At 33.2% G+C, this 19,321-nt stretch overlaps 4 protein-coding genes across 4 annotated transcripts in view; all 4 read left to right on the top strand.

Annotated features, from left to right (window-relative positions):
• LOC18599750 (protein DETOXIFICATION 24) lies at positions 760-6,550 on the top strand. Its single transcript, XM_007029843.2, has 9 exons — positions 760-1,161; positions 3,896-4,149; positions 4,269-4,810; positions 5,148-5,234; positions 5,328-5,384; positions 5,488-5,726; positions 5,860-5,978; positions 6,092-6,178; positions 6,342-6,550. Exons 2-9 carry the CDS (start codon positions 3,901-3,903, stop codon positions 6,420-6,422), a joined length of 1,461 nt encoding a protein of 486 aa, XP_007029905.2. The 5' UTR covers positions 760-1,161; positions 3,896-3,900; the 3' UTR covers positions 6,423-6,550.
• LOC18599749 (protein DETOXIFICATION 24) lies at positions 8,288-11,336 on the top strand. Its single transcript, XM_007029842.2, has 9 exons — positions 8,288-8,505; positions 8,618-8,870; positions 9,004-9,545; positions 9,837-9,923; positions 9,996-10,052; positions 10,155-10,393; positions 10,502-10,620; positions 10,725-10,811; positions 10,904-11,336. The coding sequence occupies exons 2-9, from the start codon at positions 8,622-8,624 to the stop codon at positions 10,982-10,984; spliced, it is 1,461 nt and encodes a 486-aa protein (XP_007029904.2). The 5' UTR covers positions 8,288-8,505; positions 8,618-8,621; the 3' UTR covers positions 10,985-11,336.
• On the top strand, positions 14,378-15,958 carry LOC108662022. The gene is made up of 4 exons (XM_018121047.1): positions 14,378-14,526; positions 14,645-14,804; positions 14,907-15,008; positions 15,770-15,958. The coding sequence occupies exons 1-4, from the start codon at positions 14,378-14,380 to the stop codon at positions 15,956-15,958; spliced, it is 600 nt and encodes a 199-aa protein (XP_017976536.1).
• Positions 17,925-19,321, top strand: part of LOC18599748 (protein DETOXIFICATION 24) — a 3,020-nt gene continuing 1,623 nt past the window's right edge. The window contains exons 1-4 of the mRNA XM_018121207.1: positions 17,925-18,176; positions 18,331-18,872; positions 19,006-19,092; positions 19,188-19,244. Coding sequence (XP_017976696.1) covers positions 17,946-18,176; positions 18,331-18,872; positions 19,006-19,092; positions 19,188-19,244 — 917 coding nt within the window. The 5' untranslated portion in view covers positions 17,925-17,945. The remainder of the gene's footprint in view (positions 18,177-18,330; positions 18,873-19,005; positions 19,093-19,187; positions 19,245-19,321) is intronic.

The following is a 19,321-nucleotide window of genomic DNA, read 5'->3' as shown; positions in this document are numbered from 1 at the left end:
ATATATATATATATATATATATATATATATATTTATATATATATATTTATTACCATGGAGTTAGGTATAGTTCTGTATTAAATAAACAAAATATATTGAAGGTACTCTGTTTCTTATCATAAGTCTGCTTAATTTAATATGATAAATTTTACTATTATTAGATTCAGTTGAGTCAATGGTTAACTTTTGGCTGTTCTTATTCAATTTTTTTGTTTACCTATCGCATGAAATAGGATGCATGGATCTGGCTCTAGTTATATATAAATATATATATATATATATATATATATTAATAATACTAAAAAGAACCAGACCTGATAAATTTTGTCTACACATAAGAATTGATTTCTTACTAATTAATATAGAAATTTGAAATAAATATAAATTAATCATATAATTGGAATTTTACTTCAGAAAATAGTGAGAATGATTAATATATCTGTTCATTTTATTGAATTTGTCCCCATCGTTCAGACCCAATATATTATTTTCATTTTTAAATATGGGTTATTTAACACATTTATAATCTCTTATATTTATATCTCTATTACTTGAGTTTATGAATATGTAAGGTTAAGTAGTTGGGATGAATAGATGGATCTGAGAAGATTGATTGTGATTGTTTAATCTAATCAAACTGTCAAAAATGAGAAAGGGCTTTACCCCAAAAAAAAGAAAAAGAAAAAAAATACTTAAAATGCGTATAAATTATAATAAATAAAGCAAGGAGCAAAAAGATATGAAAGAACAATTCACTGTTGTCTCTGATCCTCATCCTGGTCCGATCCTGCTGACCAATCTTTATATAGTATTTTAGCCAATTGTATTGAATCAGGCGATTTATTAACTTATTAGTAGTATTTTTTTCTTAAATAGGATTGATATTTAAGGCAGGAAAACCACCACCAAGTACTTCAGGTTTTTCTCATTTAATAAGTTCTTGCCCCCTGCCTACTTGATAAGCTTCAAGTTTGAACCATCCTTTGTTTTATTTTTTTGGTCCAACTTCATCAAACTTTCTCTTGTCTAGCACATGAACCAGTAGTGCTACTCTTCGTTTCCATCTCTCTCTGTTTGGAGTTCCAGGCTGCGGCAAATTCTCGACCCCTGGAGTCTACTTCCAGCTAGTTCTGAAAGCTCTAGAGGCTATCGGTTTTTCCTGTAAGTTTTCGATCTCTCTAGCTATGATCACTCTAGTCATGTTGCCCAAACATCATTTTTGTTCCACTGCACGATTCATTTTCGAATCAAGATCAAACTTTGAAATCAAAATTCGATCAGCAAATCCCTCACTTTTAACTGATACCGCTGGGAGGATCGATGCTTGAGTTTAAATCTTTGGGTGGAGTCTGGCGGTCCTTTCTTTATACAAGAAAAAAAGAAGAAGAAACTTGATCAGCTAATACTGTCATCATCCTCCATCTTTCTCCCAACCTTCTTTTCTCTCTTGATTGGATTGACCTTTTTCTTTTTCCTTATAATTAGTAGCTTTAGAACTGCTGGGGGGTGCAGGTTTGATTTAATAAGAATCGGCAAAAATATTACAAGAAATCTTAGGTCCAATCCTACTTTTACAAACTATTGATGATTTTGAAGAAAAAAGGGGCTAACATGTTGATTCACGGGACGATCAAATTAATAATAGAAATAAAATAAAATGAGTTCTCGTTTTCTCTTACATTGACCACAACTATACATACACTTCTATTTTTTTGTTTTGATCACACACGTATGTACGTACATATATATATATATGGTTTTATTTTTGGTGGGGATACACAATACAATGATGATATTCTCTCAAGGAGCTTAAATTAGAATTTTAAAATTTTAACTACTGTCCCCTATTCAATTTTATTGGCCATTAGTTCTTTCTACATGGCACTGCACTACTAGAATTACTGCATGCATTTGTTCTTAGAATACAATATAGGAGGGAAATAAATTTGATAGAGGGACGGAGGAGGGAAGAAAAAGAAAAGGGGAATACTAGTATGTTTTCACTTTGTATAAATCCACTTGGATTCCTTTGGTCTGGTCGGCTAGCATTGGTAACAGAATGTGGGACCCCTTAATTTTTATTTTCTTTGAAAAACGTATCTATTTTCATTGATTGCCATGGTCTCCTCCAGGATGTCACTGCCAGTCTTTAGAACCATTTCTAGAACATTAACCATGTCTGGACAGAGTTACTAGAGCTTCCAGAACAACATCTTTTTGCCAAAAACTGGCTTAGAGACTCATCCTAATCCTACCCTCGTCAGCAACAAAGGGACCAGGAAATGAACACTGTAAACATCATCTTTGGCTTATTACGTTAATGCCGCTATAAGTTTTTCTTTCTTTCCATTTTCCTTTCATTGATTTAAAAAGGAAAATTTATTTCTATTTTTTTCCCTTTTCTGAAAATATTTTCTTTATGGAAAACAAGAACAACAATTCAATTGAGAAATAATGAGTTGGGGTACAAAAATGTGCAAATAATTTCTGATACAACTGTAAAACACAACGATCTGATGTCGCCAGCTACCAACCAAAGAAGAGCATGTTGTCATCCATGACCAAATGTGCTTCAACCTTCTCAGGAGATTTGTCTTAAAGCATGTGCTTATCAACAATTATGAAATATGCTTTTTGCCAAAGTATAAAAGTCAAACACCTTTCCTTAATATTTTGGATAATTGTTCTTTTTTTTTTTGGAAGCAGGATTATTATTCTTTAAATACACAATTCGAGTGTTTTTGTTTTGCAAATGACTTCAAATTCATGTATATCACATGTTTTTAAAATTTTAATATAACATTTTAAAATTTTTTAAAATTATTTAAAAATTTTAAATAAAATTTTATTTTTATTACATTCATAAATTTTTTTATTCATTTTGAATTAAAATATTTTTACAATTAACGATTTACTAACTATTATTAATAAAATATTACAATCACATATATAAAAAAAAAATTAGAGTCAAAAACTCAAAATTATTAACTATCAGTTCAAGCATCATTTTCATGTTTTGTCCCATGATATCCTCCTTTTTCTCGTTTTTGTACTATCAATCCTCAGATTCTTGTTCCATTATTTGCTTTCCCCCTTATTTTCTGAATGCATCCAATAAAATACTTCTGATCGAATATTTAAAAGGTCCGATAAATGATAGCTGATCTACTACACGTGAAGGAAAAAGACTTGCTTTAATCATTGGATGCTTTTGTTTTTTTCAAGGTTTGTATTCAATTGAACTTGTATTACTTAGTATCATTTATTGTTTTTTTTTAAATTATTAAGCAAAATTGAATAATAAAAAATAAGTTGATATTACTTAGTAATAAGTGATTAAAATGTTGCATTACATTATACAAGACAGCTTCACACGTACAAACTCATCGGTTATGTTCTTTATATATATATAAGTTAAAATTTTCATTTTTTTTCAAACATATCCAGTTTATTTTTGTATTGAAATAAACTATTTGTTACATACTGACAGAAACTAAAAATAAATAATAAATAGGAAAATCATATTAAAGCCTTAATTAATGAAATAATTATCTTAAATTCGTACTGTGCACTTTATATTACTAGTAAATACTTGTCAATTTCCTCCATCTAGTCCATCAAATGCTGACATTTCATCATTCCTAAGACCAAAGTCAGCTTCAAGTAATCATCCAACTTCTTTTCTAGATTTTGGCTATCATTTTTGTCCTGAAAGGAGTTTTTGGAGGTCTGCTTTTTACAGTAGTGAACTTTATGGGCCACCAAAGGGCAGAACAGGGTGGCAATCAATTCAATAGAGTGATCCCCAACTTATTTTAAAACCAAGCAGTACTTGATGAATCTGGGTGTTAGCCAAATCGTCTCATTTTGTTCATGCCATGCCATAATTTTGCAGAGACTATGGATAACAATTTGGGAGAATGGTTTCTTGCAAAGCAAGATGAAGGAAGGAGTGCTGGTCTGAAAACAAGGGTTTGGATTGAATCAAAGATCATATGGAGGATTGCTTTCCCCTCAATGTTGGCAAGGGTCACTGCTTTTGGAATGGTGATTGTGACACAGTCGTTTCTCGGTCACATTGGCGAGGTTGAGCTAGCCACTTACGCCCTCATTCAAAGCATTCTTGTACGATTTGTGAATGGAGTGTTGGTAAGCTGATCTCTTCTTTAGATTCACACTTAAAAATTTTGGATTGCTTTGCGTATTATCACAATTATTTGATACCTAACCAAATTCTATTAATCTGTCTCATGTAATGGGAAATTAAGATTGGCATGTCGAGTGCGACTGAAACACTTTGTGGGCAAGCATTCGGGGCAGAACACTACCATATGATGGGAATATACCTGCAACGATCATGGATTGTTGATGGTGCCACCGCGACGATATTAGTCCCTCTCTTTCTTTTAGCTACACCGCTCTTAAGACTACTTGGGCAGGAGGAGCAGATTGCAAAAGCAGCTGGCACAATCTCCCTATGGTTCATTCCCATGCTTTACAATATGGTATTTAGCCTTACCATCCAAATGTACCTCCAAGCACAGCTCAAGAACTTGGTTGTGGGGTGGCTAAGTACCGCCTCATTCCTACTTCATTTACTACTGTCTTGGCTTATGGTTTACAAACTTAACTGGGGAGTCTCTGGGGCAATGGGAGCCTTGAATATATCGAGTTGGGCAATGGTCATCGGCGAATTTGTCTACATCTTCGGAGGTTGGTGCCCTCATACATGGAAAGGGTTCACTAAAGCTGCCTTCTATGATCTGATGCCAGTAGTAAAGCTCTCAGTAGCCTCGGGCCTCATGATTTGGTAATTTCACTTTCTGGCTTATAAATGTCTATTTTTCTGCTACTTTTCAAAAGGTAAGAATGTCAAAAAACAAAGTATATATGAAATGGAGTCTTAGTACATAAGTTGGCATCAGTAGGAATGTCACTAATTACCTTACTGAATATGATTCAAAGCATTAGAGTCAGTAGTGTTTAGACTGTTGAAGGCTACTCAAAGCACTTAGGATTTCAATGCATAAAAATCTTTAACAATTTTTTTGGGATAAATGCATGAATTGATTCTAAAATTACTGATCCTGTTGGAAGTAAAGTTACATGCAGTACTCTAATCTTTTAAGTTGATTTGTAATTAACAGCTTAGAGCTGTGGTACAATGCCATTCTCGTCTTGTTGGCTGGATACATGAAAAATGCAACCATTTCCATTGATGCCTTCTCCATCTGGTAAGTTTTCTAACAGAGATAGTAATTTACTCAGTTTTTGTGTTCCAATTTACTAAGAAAGCTGCTTAATCTAAAACTAATTCATTGCTGCAGCATCAATATGAATGCATGGGAATTCATGATCTGCCTTGGCTTCCTGGGTGCTTCAATGTAATGTTCTATATGATCCATAACATTTCTAGCTAGTTTCCTTTTCTCAATATATATCAACATTCAATTTTCTTTCCTCTTTCTAATGCCTGACTTTCTACAGTGTTCGTGTTGCGAATGAACTGGGGAGAGGAAATGCAAAGGCAGTGAAATTTTCCATAAAAACCATTCTTGGTACTTCAATATCATTTGGGGTGTTCTTCTGGATTCTGTGTTTAGTATTCGGGCATCGACTTTCATACTTGTTTACTACCAATGAGGAAGTTGCAAAAGCTGTATCAAGCCTCTCAACCCTTCTTGCCTTCTCAATCTTGCTCAATAGTGTTCAGCCAGTATTATCAGGTAATTTTTCCTTTTTTTCTTAATTTCTCTTTAGAACTCCTCTGCCAGTGAAAGAATTAAGATTAATTAGCATGTATTCATGTAATTTTTTTTAAAAAAAAAGATTAATACACATCTATAAATGATGTTTCAGGTGTAGCCACAGGTGCTGGTATGCAAAGTACTGTTGCAATTGTGAACTTGGGATGTTATTATGCAGTAGGGATACCAGTTGGAGTTGTGCTTGGTTATGTGCTAGATTTTGAAGTTAGGGTAAGAAGGAATATTTTCATTCATATTTGATGAGATTACATTATAATCATAATTTAATTAATCCTTGATAATATTATATTTGAGTCTCATAATTAAATTCTTTCCTATTGTAGGGTCTATGGGTTGGATTGCTTAGTGGGGTGGTGTTACAAACCGTCATTCTATCTGTCATTGTGTGGAGAACGGATTGGGAAGAGCAGGTAACCAAATTAACCAAAAAAAAAAAAACTCATAAAACAGAAATATATTTTTTTTCCTTTTTTCCAATACAAGGGAATAGAATAGCTCAAATTTAGGATGTTCATCTATACTTTTAACTGTAACTTTATCCTTTGGAGTTAAATTTAAATGATTTTATTGCAGGTAAGGAGAGCATATGTACGTCTCAATCGATGGCTTTTAAAACCGGAAGCAGAAGATAATCGAGGCCCGTATCTAGTTTAAATTAAATGAACAGTAGTTAATTGTAGTAGGTTGATGAAGAAAAATTTTGGCTACCTTTATTTTTCTTACATTTCTTATTGCTTTTCGATTAAACAAATAAAATAGATTTTAGCCATATTTTCCCCATATTTTCTGCCTCCTTTTTTCCTTTCAAGAAAATATTAAAAAAAAACTCATAATTAGCACAACATCTAAAAAAAGTTATTAAATTATCAAAAAAAAATTAAATAAATATTTTTTATTATATTTAATTAAATTTTTATTATTTTATATCACGTGATACTATCATGATATATTGACAAATTATAATGTATAATGACGTGACATATAGATTTGGCATGTTTATATGATCACACAATATTTTCACTTCTATACTAATGTCATGAAAAAATAAATAACAAATATTATTTTAATTAATGATAGTTAATTTGTCATTAATGATAAATATCTATTTTGATCCAAATAAAAAGAAGTGAATAGAATTGAAGACAATTGAAAAATAAAAGTTTATTCAGAGTTTTTTAAATAAATACGACTCAAGCTTTCTGAATATTAATATGATGAAAGGGGTGAAAATGTGATGATGGTAATGGAAAAAACATTTAGTTTAGACATGAGATTTGAATTGTACTGCAATGGAGCTGATGTCCTTTATTCATAACAACATTTGTCGTTTTCAAGGTAATCCAAGCCAAAGCATTCAATTTACATTTAATTCACAGCCGTCAAATCGTTTTACAGTAATCGCTTTTTAATTCGCATCAAAAATGTTGTATCCAAAGCTATAAATGCACGCAACTAATCCGACCATGACAAGAAAAAAAGAATTGAAAAATAAACGTCAACTCCTATTCTTACCAGTTAGCTCCACCTACCAGCTAAATATTGGTTGAATATTGGTTGGTGCTCTTCACTTTTAATCTACTTTTACCAGTTACTTTCCTTTCGCTTTTCGGATTGTGTCCTGTGATGTGAAGCACTTCCGCCGTCTACATCATAGACAAAAAGAATGTCCTATACGTAATACACTTGTATAGAATTGGCTGATGACACTTGTATAGAATTGGCTGATGACACTTGTCTACAATTGGATGATACATTTTTAAAGTGGTGTTAATTAATTATTATTATATACTAATTTAATAATCAATCAATTAATTTTATAAATATATTTTAATAAGGTATGTGTCAATATTTTAAATCTAGTTACAGAGTTTAAAATCTCCATCATCCGTGCAAAAGATGATATTTTTTAGTAAAAACACATTTGAATTAAAAATTTACTTTTAAAAGTAAAAACAGTTACATTTTTGGCATAAATTCAAATTATAGGTTTGAAAGAATTATAAATAAAACATATAACTTCTTTATATAACAAAATACACAATTCTATTACTATATTAATTGATTGAACTATGATAAGGGTTACATTTTAATAACTTGTCCATTTTTAAGTAATATGAAATTATTTTTTTCCCTTCACTTTGCTTCATAACAACTCTTCAAAAAAAAAAAAAACAATTAAACTAAGTCGAGTTAATTCACTTTTTTTTATTGCCCACTTTGTTATGTCTTGTATAAAATTATAAGCAAAATTAAGTTGTATTAATTTTACCAAGCATTATTTCCACTATTAAATGTTATGCACTTAATTTGGTAGGTTCACTTTTGTTTCGTATTTTATTAGGTACAAGATATTTCTAAATTTTAAATTACAGGTTGGTGAGCATAAAATTTAAAATTCTAATGCATGGTCATTACTTCTCCAACGTAGTCCCTTATTAAATATTGAGCATTCATCATTTCTAGAAAATATGAAATTCCTCTCGAGGGAAACATTCATAGAACCAACTAACTAAACTACCCGTCAGCTTCTCACCTTTTTAGCTTCCTTTTCTCTCTACTCCCCAGTCAATCGTTCAAAAATAATTCTGTATATAAAGATAACAAATTAAGCATTTTTCCAATTGTAGAGGCTTGTTTCATTGTGGCACAATTTACAGCCAAAGCATTTCCGAGTCTCTCAGGGAAGTCCTAGATTGCTAGGTCTGCTTGTGCTGAACTTGGGGCACAGAGTAGACAGGTAAATCTATTTGACTCCCCTCTTCATATCAGGCAAGTTGATGACTTAAGGCAACTGGAAAAGTTCAGTCAGGCCTTGAAATTAAATTTCTCATTCTACTCTCATTTTGCAGAGCCATGGATGACAATTTAGAGCAAAGGTTTCTTGCACAGCCACAAGAAGAAGACAAGACTGATCTGAAAAGAAGAGTTTGGATTGAAACAAAGACAATATGGAGGGTTGCTTTCCCAGGTATGTTGTCTAGGGTCACTTCTTTCGGGATGATTGTTGTGACACAGTCGTTTCTTGGTCACATTGGGGAAGTTGAGCTTGCCACTTATGCCCTCGTTCAAAGCGTTTTTGTACGGTTTATCAATGGTATACTGGTAAGCCAGCTCTCATGAATTAACTCTACATTCACTTTTTCCATAAGATTTTGTTGGTTATTATTTCAAGTAAGATTATGAAACCTAACAAAGTATTGTTCTAATTTTTTTTTTTGTTCAAATAATGTGAAAGATTGGCATGTCGAGTGCAACTGAAACTCTATGCGGACAAGCATTTGGAGCAGGGCAGTACCACATGATGGGAATATACCTGCAACGGTCATGGATTGTTGATGGTATTACCGCGACGATATTACTCCCTGTATTCTTTTTTGCTACACCAATTTTCAAACTACTTGGGCAGGAAGACGAGATTGCAGATGCAGCTGGGCCAATTTCTCTATGGTTTATTCCCATGCTTTATTACATGGTCTTTGGACTCACCATCCAAATGTACCTCCAGGCGCAGCTCAAGAACTTGGTTGTTGGGTGTCTAAGTGCTGCTGCATTTGTTCTTCATTTGTTGCTGTCATGGATCTTTGTCTACAAACTTAACTGGGGCCTTGCTGGGGCAATGGGTTCCTTGAATATATGTAGTTGGGCCATGGTTTTCGGAGAGTTTGTGTTCATCTTTGGAGGTTGGTGCCCCAATTCATGGAAAGGATTCTCCAAAGCTGCATTCTATGATCTATTGCCTATAGTAAAGCTCTCCTTGGCCTCTGGCTTTATGATATGGTAAATCTCAAAAAAACTCTTGCAATTACTTACTCTTGCTAGTATATAAAACTGTTGTGCAATAGAAACTTGAAAATGCTAAGTAGCTGCGTGACATTTTTTTGTCCTACATTGTGTCTGATCAGTATACATAGAAATGCCTGCTACTGATGTTTGATTTATTTACGAGCGAGGCTCAAAAGTATTGGCTACTCTAGCAGTGCTCATAGAAATTTTCACCCAAGGAGGCTATTCAAAGTAAAGTTACATGCAGTGTGCTCTAATCTCTTGAATTGATTTTTTGATTGACAGCTTAGAGTTGTGGTACAATGCCATTCTTGTCTTGCTGGCTGGATACATGAAAAATGCGACCATTGCCATTGCTGCTTTCTCCATCTGGTAAGTTAGTTTTCTATCAGAAACTGATTAATTGACTCTGCTTTTACTAAGAAATTAGCTTCTCAAATGCAGCCTAAATGTCAATGCATGGGAATTCATGATCTGCCTTGGCTTGTATGGTGCATCAATGTAATATTTGTTCCCTTCCCTTTATATTTGATTTCCTTTTCCTCAATATATCAACATCTTAATTTTTGTTTTTGTCTCCTTCACTGCCCTGAATCTTTACAGAGTGCGGGTTGCGAATGAATTAGGGAGAGGAAATGCCAAGGCAGTGAAATTTGCAATAAAAACAATTATGAGTACATCAATCTGCATTGGAATGGTGTTCTTTGTTTTGTGCTTAGTATTTGGGCGTCAAATTTCCTACATGTTTACCAGTAATGAACAAGTTGCAGAAGTTATGTCAAGCCTCTCGACTCTTCTTGCCATCTCAATCTTGTTCAACAGCATTCAAACAGTGCTAACAGGCAAGACTTGCCTCATTTTATTCTATTTTTATTTATTTATTTTATTGGTTTTGCCTGCAAAATCAATCCGTGCTTTGTAATATCTAAACGCTTGAATTGTTGTTTCAGGTGTAGCAATTGGTTCTGGTTTTCAAAGTATTGTTGCATTTGTGAACTTGGGGTGTTATTATGCCGTAGGATTGCCTCTTGGAGCTGTGCTTGGATACCTGCTACATCTTGAAGTTGTGGTAAGAAGGAATATATATATATATATACAAAATGAAGAGGATGGTGCCTTGTATTTTTACTTGTTTTTCCCCTAATTTTGGGAGTTTCTTCTTCTAATTTTCAGGGTCTATGGATTGGGCTGCTTGGTGGAGTAGCATTACAAACGTTCATTGTTGCTATCATTGTGTGGAGAACGGATTGGGATGAGCAGGTAAGCAATTAGATTAGAAATACCCAAAACTCCTCACACTCTTATCATCAGAGTTACTAATTGATATTGGATTTTTACTAATTTTGTTGCAGGTAAAGAAGGCATCTGAACGTCTGAATCGTTGGCTTATAAAACCAGAAGAGGAAGATAATCAAAGCCCACCTCAAGCTTAAGATCAATCCAACAATACTTGTAGTTGCTTTATTGAGGAACTTTTGTTTTGTTTTGTTTTGTTTTCTTTTCTTTTATGGTCGTTAGAATAATGTTAGTTTCCTGTTTGGATTTAGTTAAGATATTCAATTTTCGATTTCTAAAGTTTAGTGCCTTGGTCACGCAATCCAATAAGATTGTGGTTGATCATTGAATGTCTATTAATTTTTCTCTTTCCTTTACTTAAGATGCCTGTGTGTTAGTTCATAGTGGGCTGCTGCCTTGTTTTCTTGGTTGCAAGTATCCCCTTCTTCATTGGATAATGTCATACAAAGGATACTCATTTATCAGAAGACTACAGCTTAACTAGAAGTACATTAAAAAAGCTATCTATCTTTGGTTTTTTTCACAGTAACCTATCTTCATTCAAGCAGTGAAAGCCCTGTAGAAACGAAAGGGCGATCTGATTTTGAGTAATAGACAGATCTCAAGCGTTCACTGCCTTAAAAGTGCCAGGAAAGTCAAACAAAAAGTGTAGACTCATCGATACATAGCCAATATACGAAAGTGTCACAGGGAGATCATCAGAAGGTTCCACTAATGACACGTTTGGTTCGCGGAATAGATAAGAATGGAATAGAATAGTTATTACGTGGGAATAGAATGAGGTGAGAATAGAATAGAATAAGTATTATATAGTTTGGTATGATGAATGGAATAGAGTAGGAATAATTATTATGACTTATTACAGTGTTTGGATGGTAACAATAGCTTTAGAATAGAAAAAGAATAGAAAATAAAAAGACAAAAATACCCTTTATTAATATTTAATATTTTTTATTTTATTTTTTAAATATTAATAATTTATAATTAATTAAAATATTAATAATTAAATTATAATATTAATATTTTAATATAATTTAATTACTTATATTTTAATTAATAATATTTTATTTATAATTAATATTATTATTATAAAAATTAACAAAGNAATATTTTAATTAATAATAATTTTATTTATAATTTAATATTATTTATTAAATATTAATAATTTTTATTTTTATATTCATTAAAAATTTAATAATATTAAAATTAATAAATAAAACATTAATAGTTTAAAATATTAATATTTAATATTTTAATCATATTAATATTAATAATGTTTTAATTATATATAAAATATTAATATTTAAATTTTATAAATAATTTATTCTTTTATTTTATTTTTTCCCTTTTTCTTTTTTTCTTTTTCATGAGCCGATCGCCGGAAAGGCGACCGGTGTAACAAAACTCCAATCTGGCGCACCATGTGGCCTGATCTGGCCACTATGGCGCCAGATCGGCGCTTCCCCGCGGCTGGATCTGGCCGTGGAGTGCTAGATCCAACCGTGGGATCTGGTTGGGAAGCACCAGATCCGGTGCTTCCTGCTGCCAGATCTGGCCGTTGAGCGCTAGATCTGGCCAAATCTCCGGCGTAATCTGGTCCGACCATATTCGGTCATAAAATCGCCGTCACAGCCGCTTCCGTCGCAGTCGCCGTCGCTTTCGCTGTCGTCGCCGCCGCCACTAACATCATCTCCGGCGTTGATGCCACTTAGAGAGAGAATAAGAGAGGAAAGAATGGGGGAAGAGAGAGAAAGAAAATGAGAAAATGGAAAAAAAAATATATATATATAGGTCTAGGGTTGTAATATTTTTAAACAATAAGAGGTATTTTAGTCATATCATAATTCAAAGCTATTCCCATTGTCACGGAATAGCAAAAACCATGGGGAACCTCAGGTTTAACTATGCCTGAGTTTTACCCATTTTGAGAGAATAGCTATTACTAAGTAATAGCTATTCTTTGTGATATTACCATACCAAACGGAGGTAGGCTATTCCCTTGGGAATAGACAGAGAATAGCTTAGCTATTCCCTGTACCAAACGTGCAGTAAAGGGCATTTTAGTCATATCATAATTCAAAGCTATTCTCATGATCACGGAATAGCAAAAACCATGGGGAACCTCAGGTTTAACTATGCCTGAGTTTTACCCCTTTTGAGAGAATAGCTATTACTAGGTAATAGCTATTCTTTGTGATATTACCATACCAAACAGAGGTAGGCTATTCCCTTGGGAATAAACAGGGAATAGCTTATCTATTCCCTGTACCAAACGTGCAGTAAGAAGCGAAAACTCCAGCAGTCACCTGTTTCTTTTTCTTACTGGCACCAAACTTTGAACTTGGCATCCAAAAGTAAACAGCACCTAACAGTCAGCATTAATGTAGCAAACCAATACACAAAAGCGACCAGCGACCCATGATATCATATCAGAACCCTCATAAATCATTGTCGAAGCAGAGAGTGGGACCAGAGGCGGATTAACATAGGGGCAAGGGGGCAATGGACCTCCCGAATTTATTTTAGTTAGTATCATATATTTTAGATATTTTTAGGGATTTAGAGAGGGGAAGGGGGCTGTGGACCCCTCTTGAATTTTTTTTTGAAATTTTTGAAATTTATTGTTGAAATGTATTTTAAATTAATATTTTGTGATATTTATTTAATTTTAAATATTACTATATAAAATATTTTGTACAATATGACAAACTAAATTTTGGACCGAAAACACTGTTATTCCCCATCTCAAGTTTAAACATCATTGTACAAAATATTATGTGCAATACAAAATATTAAACTTTCCCTTAACGCCTCACTTCTTCTCTTGCCTTTAATACTAGATTTCCAATCCTCGATAAAGCACCGATATTTAGTAAGCATTTATTTATGTTAATTAATTTTTTTCATGTTATTTCTTTGCTTCATTTTATTTCTACGTATTTAACAATTTACTTTATCATTTTTAGTATTATACTTTTCCTTTCTTTTCTTGAGATTTTTGCTTGCATTTACTATCTGGGTTTTTTTTTTTTTTTGCTTCAATAAAAAATGTAAGATTTTGAGACTTTAATTTCCATGATTTTTTCATATTTTTAGTTTTAATCTATGTTAGGCTTTTAATCTTTGTTTAATTGTTTATAATTATTTTCATTCTTTTAATACATTAGGCATGAATAAGTTTGTTATGAGAGTTAAACATGCTCGAACCGATCCTGGTCTAAGACCTTGTATTTCTAGTATTGCTCATAATGCTAAAGAGAGAGAATATCTGAAAAGCATACTTGATCAAGGGCATTTGTCAACCAAAACTTACAAACTTTCTTCTTACTGATTTTTTGAGAAGAAAACGTAAGTTTAATCCACTATGGTACAAGGAATATGGCACTTGGTTGGAATATAATGAAAGTAAAGATGATTGTGTTGTTATCTTTTCAATATTGAATACGGTGATCATCGAGGTGGGCATGATTCATCTGCTGGCGAAGGCTTTAGAGATTGGAAACAGAAGAATAAGTTGGATATACATGTAAATGCATAATAGTAGTCATGATAAATGTTTGAAGGCTTATGAAGATTTGATGAAGCAAAAGCAACACATCGATATCATGGTTGTTGGAATTTCAAGTCAAGCAAAACTTGATGATCGAGTTGGTTTGAATGCATCAATTGAATGTGTTAGGTATCTTTGGATGCACGTAGCCTTTCCATAGTCACAATGAATCGAAGCTTTCAAATAATTGAGGCAATTTTCTTTGACTTTTAAAATTTCTTTGCAAACATAATGAAAATGCAAATAGAGTTTCTTTGAAAAATGCTCCAGAGAATCACAAATTGAATGCACCTTCAATTCAAAAGGATATTTGCAACACTGCTGCTTTTCTAACTACAAGAGCAATGATTGAAGATATTGGAGATGATTTCTTCTCTTTGCTAGTTGATGAGGCTCGTGATTCTGCAGTCAAAAAATAAATGGTTGTTGGCTTGAGATATGTGAACAAACATGGATGCATCATTGAGCGTATTCTTGGCTTTGTGCATGTTCCTGAAACCATTTCTCAGATCCTAGAAGTGGCCGTTGACTCGCTTTTTGCTACACATGGTTTGAGTACGTCACATATTCATGGTCAAGGTTACAATGGTGCTAATAATATGAGTGGAAATGTTAACAGCCTTAAGAGTTTAAATTGGCCGAGAATCAATCCGTGTTCTATGCTCACTGTTTTGCTCATCAACTTTAATTGACATTTGTATCAGTTGCAAGAAAGCATGAAAAGCTTTGTTCATTCTTTGATTATTTGGCAACCTTAATAAATTTTGTTGGGGCTTCTCGCAGAAGGAAAGAGATACTTCAGATGAAACAAATTGAAAAAATAGTTGAAAGAATTGCTCGAGGTAATATGGCAACGGGAAGAGGTTTGAATCAAGAAGCTACTTTAAAACGACTTGGAGACACATGTTGGGTTTCACATTATGGTACAATTCTTAGTGTGATTTCTTTGTTTTTTCCAACTCTTGATGTGCTTGAGAGTATAAAAGATATTAGTATTTTTTGATAACAAGGGTGAAATAAGCAAACTCATTAAAGCAATGAATGATTTTGAATTTTTATTCCTATTACACTTAATGAAAAAAGTGTTGAGAATCACAAATGATTTATTACAGGCAATACAAAGAAAAGATCAAGACCTTCCAAATGCTATGAGTTTAGTCAACGTAGCTAAGAGGAGGTTACAAGAATTTAGAAAAGATGATTGGGATGATTTATTCGTAGAAATTTGTAATTTTTGTGATAAGCATGAGATTGATATTTCAGACATGGATGCTTTCTTTGTGCACTGTGGGAGATCACGATGTAGAGCTGAAAAATCCACAAATCTTCACCACTTTAAGGTTGATTTGCTTTACACTTGGTTGATTTTCAGCTTCAAGAGCTGAACGAGCACTTTGATAATGTTAATACAGAGTTGCTTTCATGCATAGCTTGTCTTGATCCACGCCATTCCTTCTCAGGTTTTGACGAACAAAAATTGATTCAACTTGTTAAGTTTTATCCATTGGAATTTGACGATGTACATCTCTTGGCACTTGATGATCAACTTGATATATGCTAACTTTGATGATCTAAAAGGAGTTGCCGATCTTGCTCAAAAGATGGTTCAAAAGCAAACAAGATATCGAGTTTCCTTTGGTTTATATGTTGATGAAGTTGGCATTAGTCTTGCCAGTTGCAAGAACAACAATTGAAAGAGCATTTTCTGCTATGAATCTCATTAAAAGTATACTCCATAATCGAATGAAAGATGTTTGGTTGAATGATTGTTTAGTGATGTATACTGAAAGGGGTGTTTTCGAAACTATTGACAATGACACAATTATGAAAAGGTTTCAAGACATGAAGAATAGAAAAATGATATTGTAATTTGTAAACATTAGGAGTTAATTAGAAAAATTGTATTTTTGGTATATATATGCTTCATAATTTTATATCTTCTTAATTTATTTGTGTTTTTTTTTTATTAAAATAGTGACCTCCTTGATTAACATCCTAGATCAGCCACTGGAGATGGACAAAGCAAACTCAACCAAGAAGAACCGCCTTGAATCAGTGTCCTGCAAACATGTCAAAACAGCAACCAAAGAACAGAAGACACGGCAACAACACTGAAAGAGCTAAAGGTGGATTGGAATAAGATCATGAGGCCTCTCAATCCCTGTTTTGGCGAGTATGATTAATTGAACACGCCAATATACTAATCAATTGATAATGCAAGTATCAATAAAGTATGATTAATTGCAAGTGATTTTAGTTAATTCCCTCTTCTCTCATTCATAATCCCTCGTCCTGTTCAACACCCTCCACTCTCTTCTCTCTCTCTCTCTCTCTCTCTCTCTCTCTCTCTCTCTTGTGTGTGCGAGCACGTGAAGAGAAGAAACTTGAGCCAGTGTCTACCAACACAAGCCTGAAAGTGATCAAATTACAAAACCAAGTAAGCTGCCTGTTTATCTTCTTTTTTCTTCTTCTTAATTTTATTATATGACTACTTCTTCAAATTATAACTATATATAATTTCAAAGTTGGCAAGGGACGTACTATGTAATTATGTATTTCTTTCCTTTATTGTTTCATAACAATCGATTCTACCATCCTTTCATAGACATCATGTAATACAAAAATTAGAATTATGTTAAACAATCCCATTCTAATAGGAGTATATATGCCTAGCATTGAACTGAAAAAGATTCATATACAGCCAAATTTCTCAAGCTTCTTGGTTAATTTCTTTGCATTAACTTTGGAACATATATTTATTAATTACACCAGCACGATTTGCCCCAATATTTATGTTAGACACATTCTATGACAAACCACTCATAATAAATACATAATGTTTCATAACATATACTTTCATGTGTACCGAAATCTAACTTTCATTTCCTTGTTCATAGTGTTTTCAACTACCAGTCCACTTCCCCTGAATGATTGAGGAAAGTTTGATGTCGACTAGAATGACTTGCAAGTTTTTGTTTCTTTTCTGTTATTTTATTCTATGTTCTTGAAGTGCAGAAAGCATGCATGGTGCGCTGAATTGGTTTGCTTAAATTCTTTTTGTCGTTGTCCTTAAATTCGAATCAACCTTAACATCTACTGAATTATCAGGCTGCAGGACATACATGTTGGTCCCCTACTAAGTAGTACATTAAAAAAATTTAATGTTCCTGAACAAAAAAATGGGTGAATTTACTTTTATATGAAACTAGATTCAAACATGTCATAATTAAAATATACTCGACTAAAAAAAATTAATAAACAAGTCCAAGATTCGGTAATGAATTACGAGGAGATATTCTCTAAAATTGCTAATACGCATTAATTATGTACATATAAGCAATAATATTTAACAATTGAGAGTGGCAGTCATGTATCTACCTTTCCATATATTGGTTGAAAATGACATTTAGCCAACCTTCGTGAGTACTGTTTTCCCAACTTCCACAATAATTCATATTGCAAGTAAGGTTTTAAATGGCAGTAACATTGCTGAACAGTTATATATAACTCAGTCTTATTTTGTTCTTGCAGGAGTAAAAGCGAGCGACATGGATGAGAGGCTTCTTGGGACAGAACCAGAGGAAAACAGTATTCTGAGGAGAGTTTGGGAGGAATCGAAAAAACTATGGAGGGTTGGATTTCCTTCTATGCTAGCTAGGGTGACATCCTTTGGAATGTTTGTAGTCACACAAGCTTTCATTGGACGCATTGGTGAAGTACAGCTTGCAGCTTATGCCCTCATACAAGTCATTACAGTTAGATTTGCAAATGGGATATTGGTATGATATATAATTCAGAATCATTCACAGATTAGACCCTGAAAGAGGATTCAGATTTTTTTCCTCTTAATTTAACTATATATACTTAAACAGTTTTCATACGTTCAAGCTAGAAACTGATTTGATGCTTTGGTTTTTCATAACCATTTTGCAGTTGGGGATGTCTAGTGCAACTGAGACACTATGTGGGCAAGCATTTGGGGCAAAGCAGTACCACATGTTGGGTATTTACTTGCAAAGATCATGGATTATCAATCTTTTCACAACAGCTGTTTTGCTACCTGTATTCATCTTTGCATCACCCATCTTCAAACTACTTGGAGAAGATGATGACATAGCCAGTGATGCCGGATATATTTCTCTATGGTTCATCCCCATGCTCTACTTTTTTGTTTTCAGCTTGACCATCCAACAGTACTTACAGTGCCAACTTAGAAACATGATTGTCGGATGGATTTCTGCTGGCACATTTATACTTCATGTGCTCTTGTCATGGATCTTTGTAAGCAAATTGAATTGGGGGATTCCTGGTGCAATGAGTTCAATGATTATATCAAGTTGGTTAGTGGTAATTGGGGAATTTATTTATATATTTGGTGGCTGGTGTCCTAACACATGGAAAGGATTCACTTTTGCTGCTTTTCTTGATCTATTTCCGGTAGTAAAGCTCTCAATATCCTCAGGAGTGATGCTTTGGTAAAATATTCTGTTTTTGTTCATTTTCAACCTCTATTTTTTTTTTTTCCCATCTTAAGTAGATACCTCAGCCGATATTGTCAATCCTTATAACATGGCATTCAATTTGTTTCCTATCTTGTTGGCTTGTCAGCTTAGAGTTATGGTACTATGCTATTCTAGTCCTGTTGGCAGGATACATGAAAAATGCTGCAATTTCCATAGATGCCTTCTCCATTTGGTAAGATGATTTCTATACATACAAAAACAGTACATGTTCTATATTGCTGACTCCAAAACAAAGAATATAAGTACTAAATTTAAGTTACATTGCAGCCTCAATATCATAGCTTGGCAACTCATGATGTTCCTCGGCTTCCTGTCTGCAGCTAGGTTAGTTCTCAGTATATATATATATATATATATATAATATAATATATATTATATATATATATATATATAGCTCATAA

Source organism: Theobroma cacao, chromosome 5 (assembly GCF_000208745.1).
Source record: "Theobroma cacao cultivar B97-61/B2 chromosome 5, Criollo_cocoa_genome_V2, whole genome shotgun sequence".
Taxonomy (NCBI): Eukaryota; Viridiplantae; Streptophyta; class Magnoliopsida; order Malvales; family Malvaceae; genus Theobroma; species Theobroma cacao.
Note: the sequence above shows the minus strand (reverse complement) of the source record. Positions and strands in the feature narration are given on the sequence as shown.

What these genes read in the sequence shown, in the direction of transcription:
- LOC18599749 (XM_007029842.2), top strand. Translation starts at nt 8,622, where the DNA reads ATGGATGACAATTTAGAGCAAAGGTTTCTTGCACAGCCACAAGAAGAA. An exon ending in GGTTTATCAATGGTATACTG is followed by an intron (nt 8,871 to 9,003) that starts GTAAGCCAGCTC and finishes ATAATGTGAAAG; the next exon opens with ATTGGCATGTCGAGTGCAAC. An exon ending in GGCTTGTATGGTGCATCAAT is followed by an intron (nt 10,053 to 10,154) that starts GTAATATTTGTT and finishes GAATCTTTACAG; the next exon opens with AGTGCGGGTTGCGAATGAAT.
- LOC108662022 (XM_018121047.1), top strand. Translation starts at nt 14,378, where the DNA reads ATGCATAATAGTAGTCATGATAAATGTTTGAAGGCTTATGAAGATTTG. An exon ending in GCATCAATTGAATGTGTTAG is followed by an intron (nt 14,527 to 14,644) that starts GTATCTTTGGAT and finishes AAATGCAAATAG; the next exon opens with AGTTTCTTTGAAAAATGCTC. An exon ending in ATGAGGCTCGTGATTCTGCA is followed by an intron (nt 14,805 to 14,906) that starts GTCAAAAAATAA and finishes ACCATTTCTCAG; the next exon opens with ATCCTAGAAGTGGCCGTTGA.
- LOC18599750 (XM_007029843.2), top strand. Translation starts at nt 3,901, where the DNA reads ATGGATAACAATTTGGGAGAATGGTTTCTTGCAAAGCAAGATGAAGGA. An exon ending in GCCTCGGGCCTCATGATTTG is followed by an intron (nt 4,811 to 5,147) that starts GTAATTTCACTT and finishes TGTAATTAACAG; the next exon opens with CTTAGAGCTGTGGTACAATG. An exon ending in ATTGATGCCTTCTCCATCTG is followed by an intron (nt 5,235 to 5,327) that starts GTAAGTTTTCTA and finishes TCATTGCTGCAG; the next exon opens with CATCAATATGAATGCATGGG.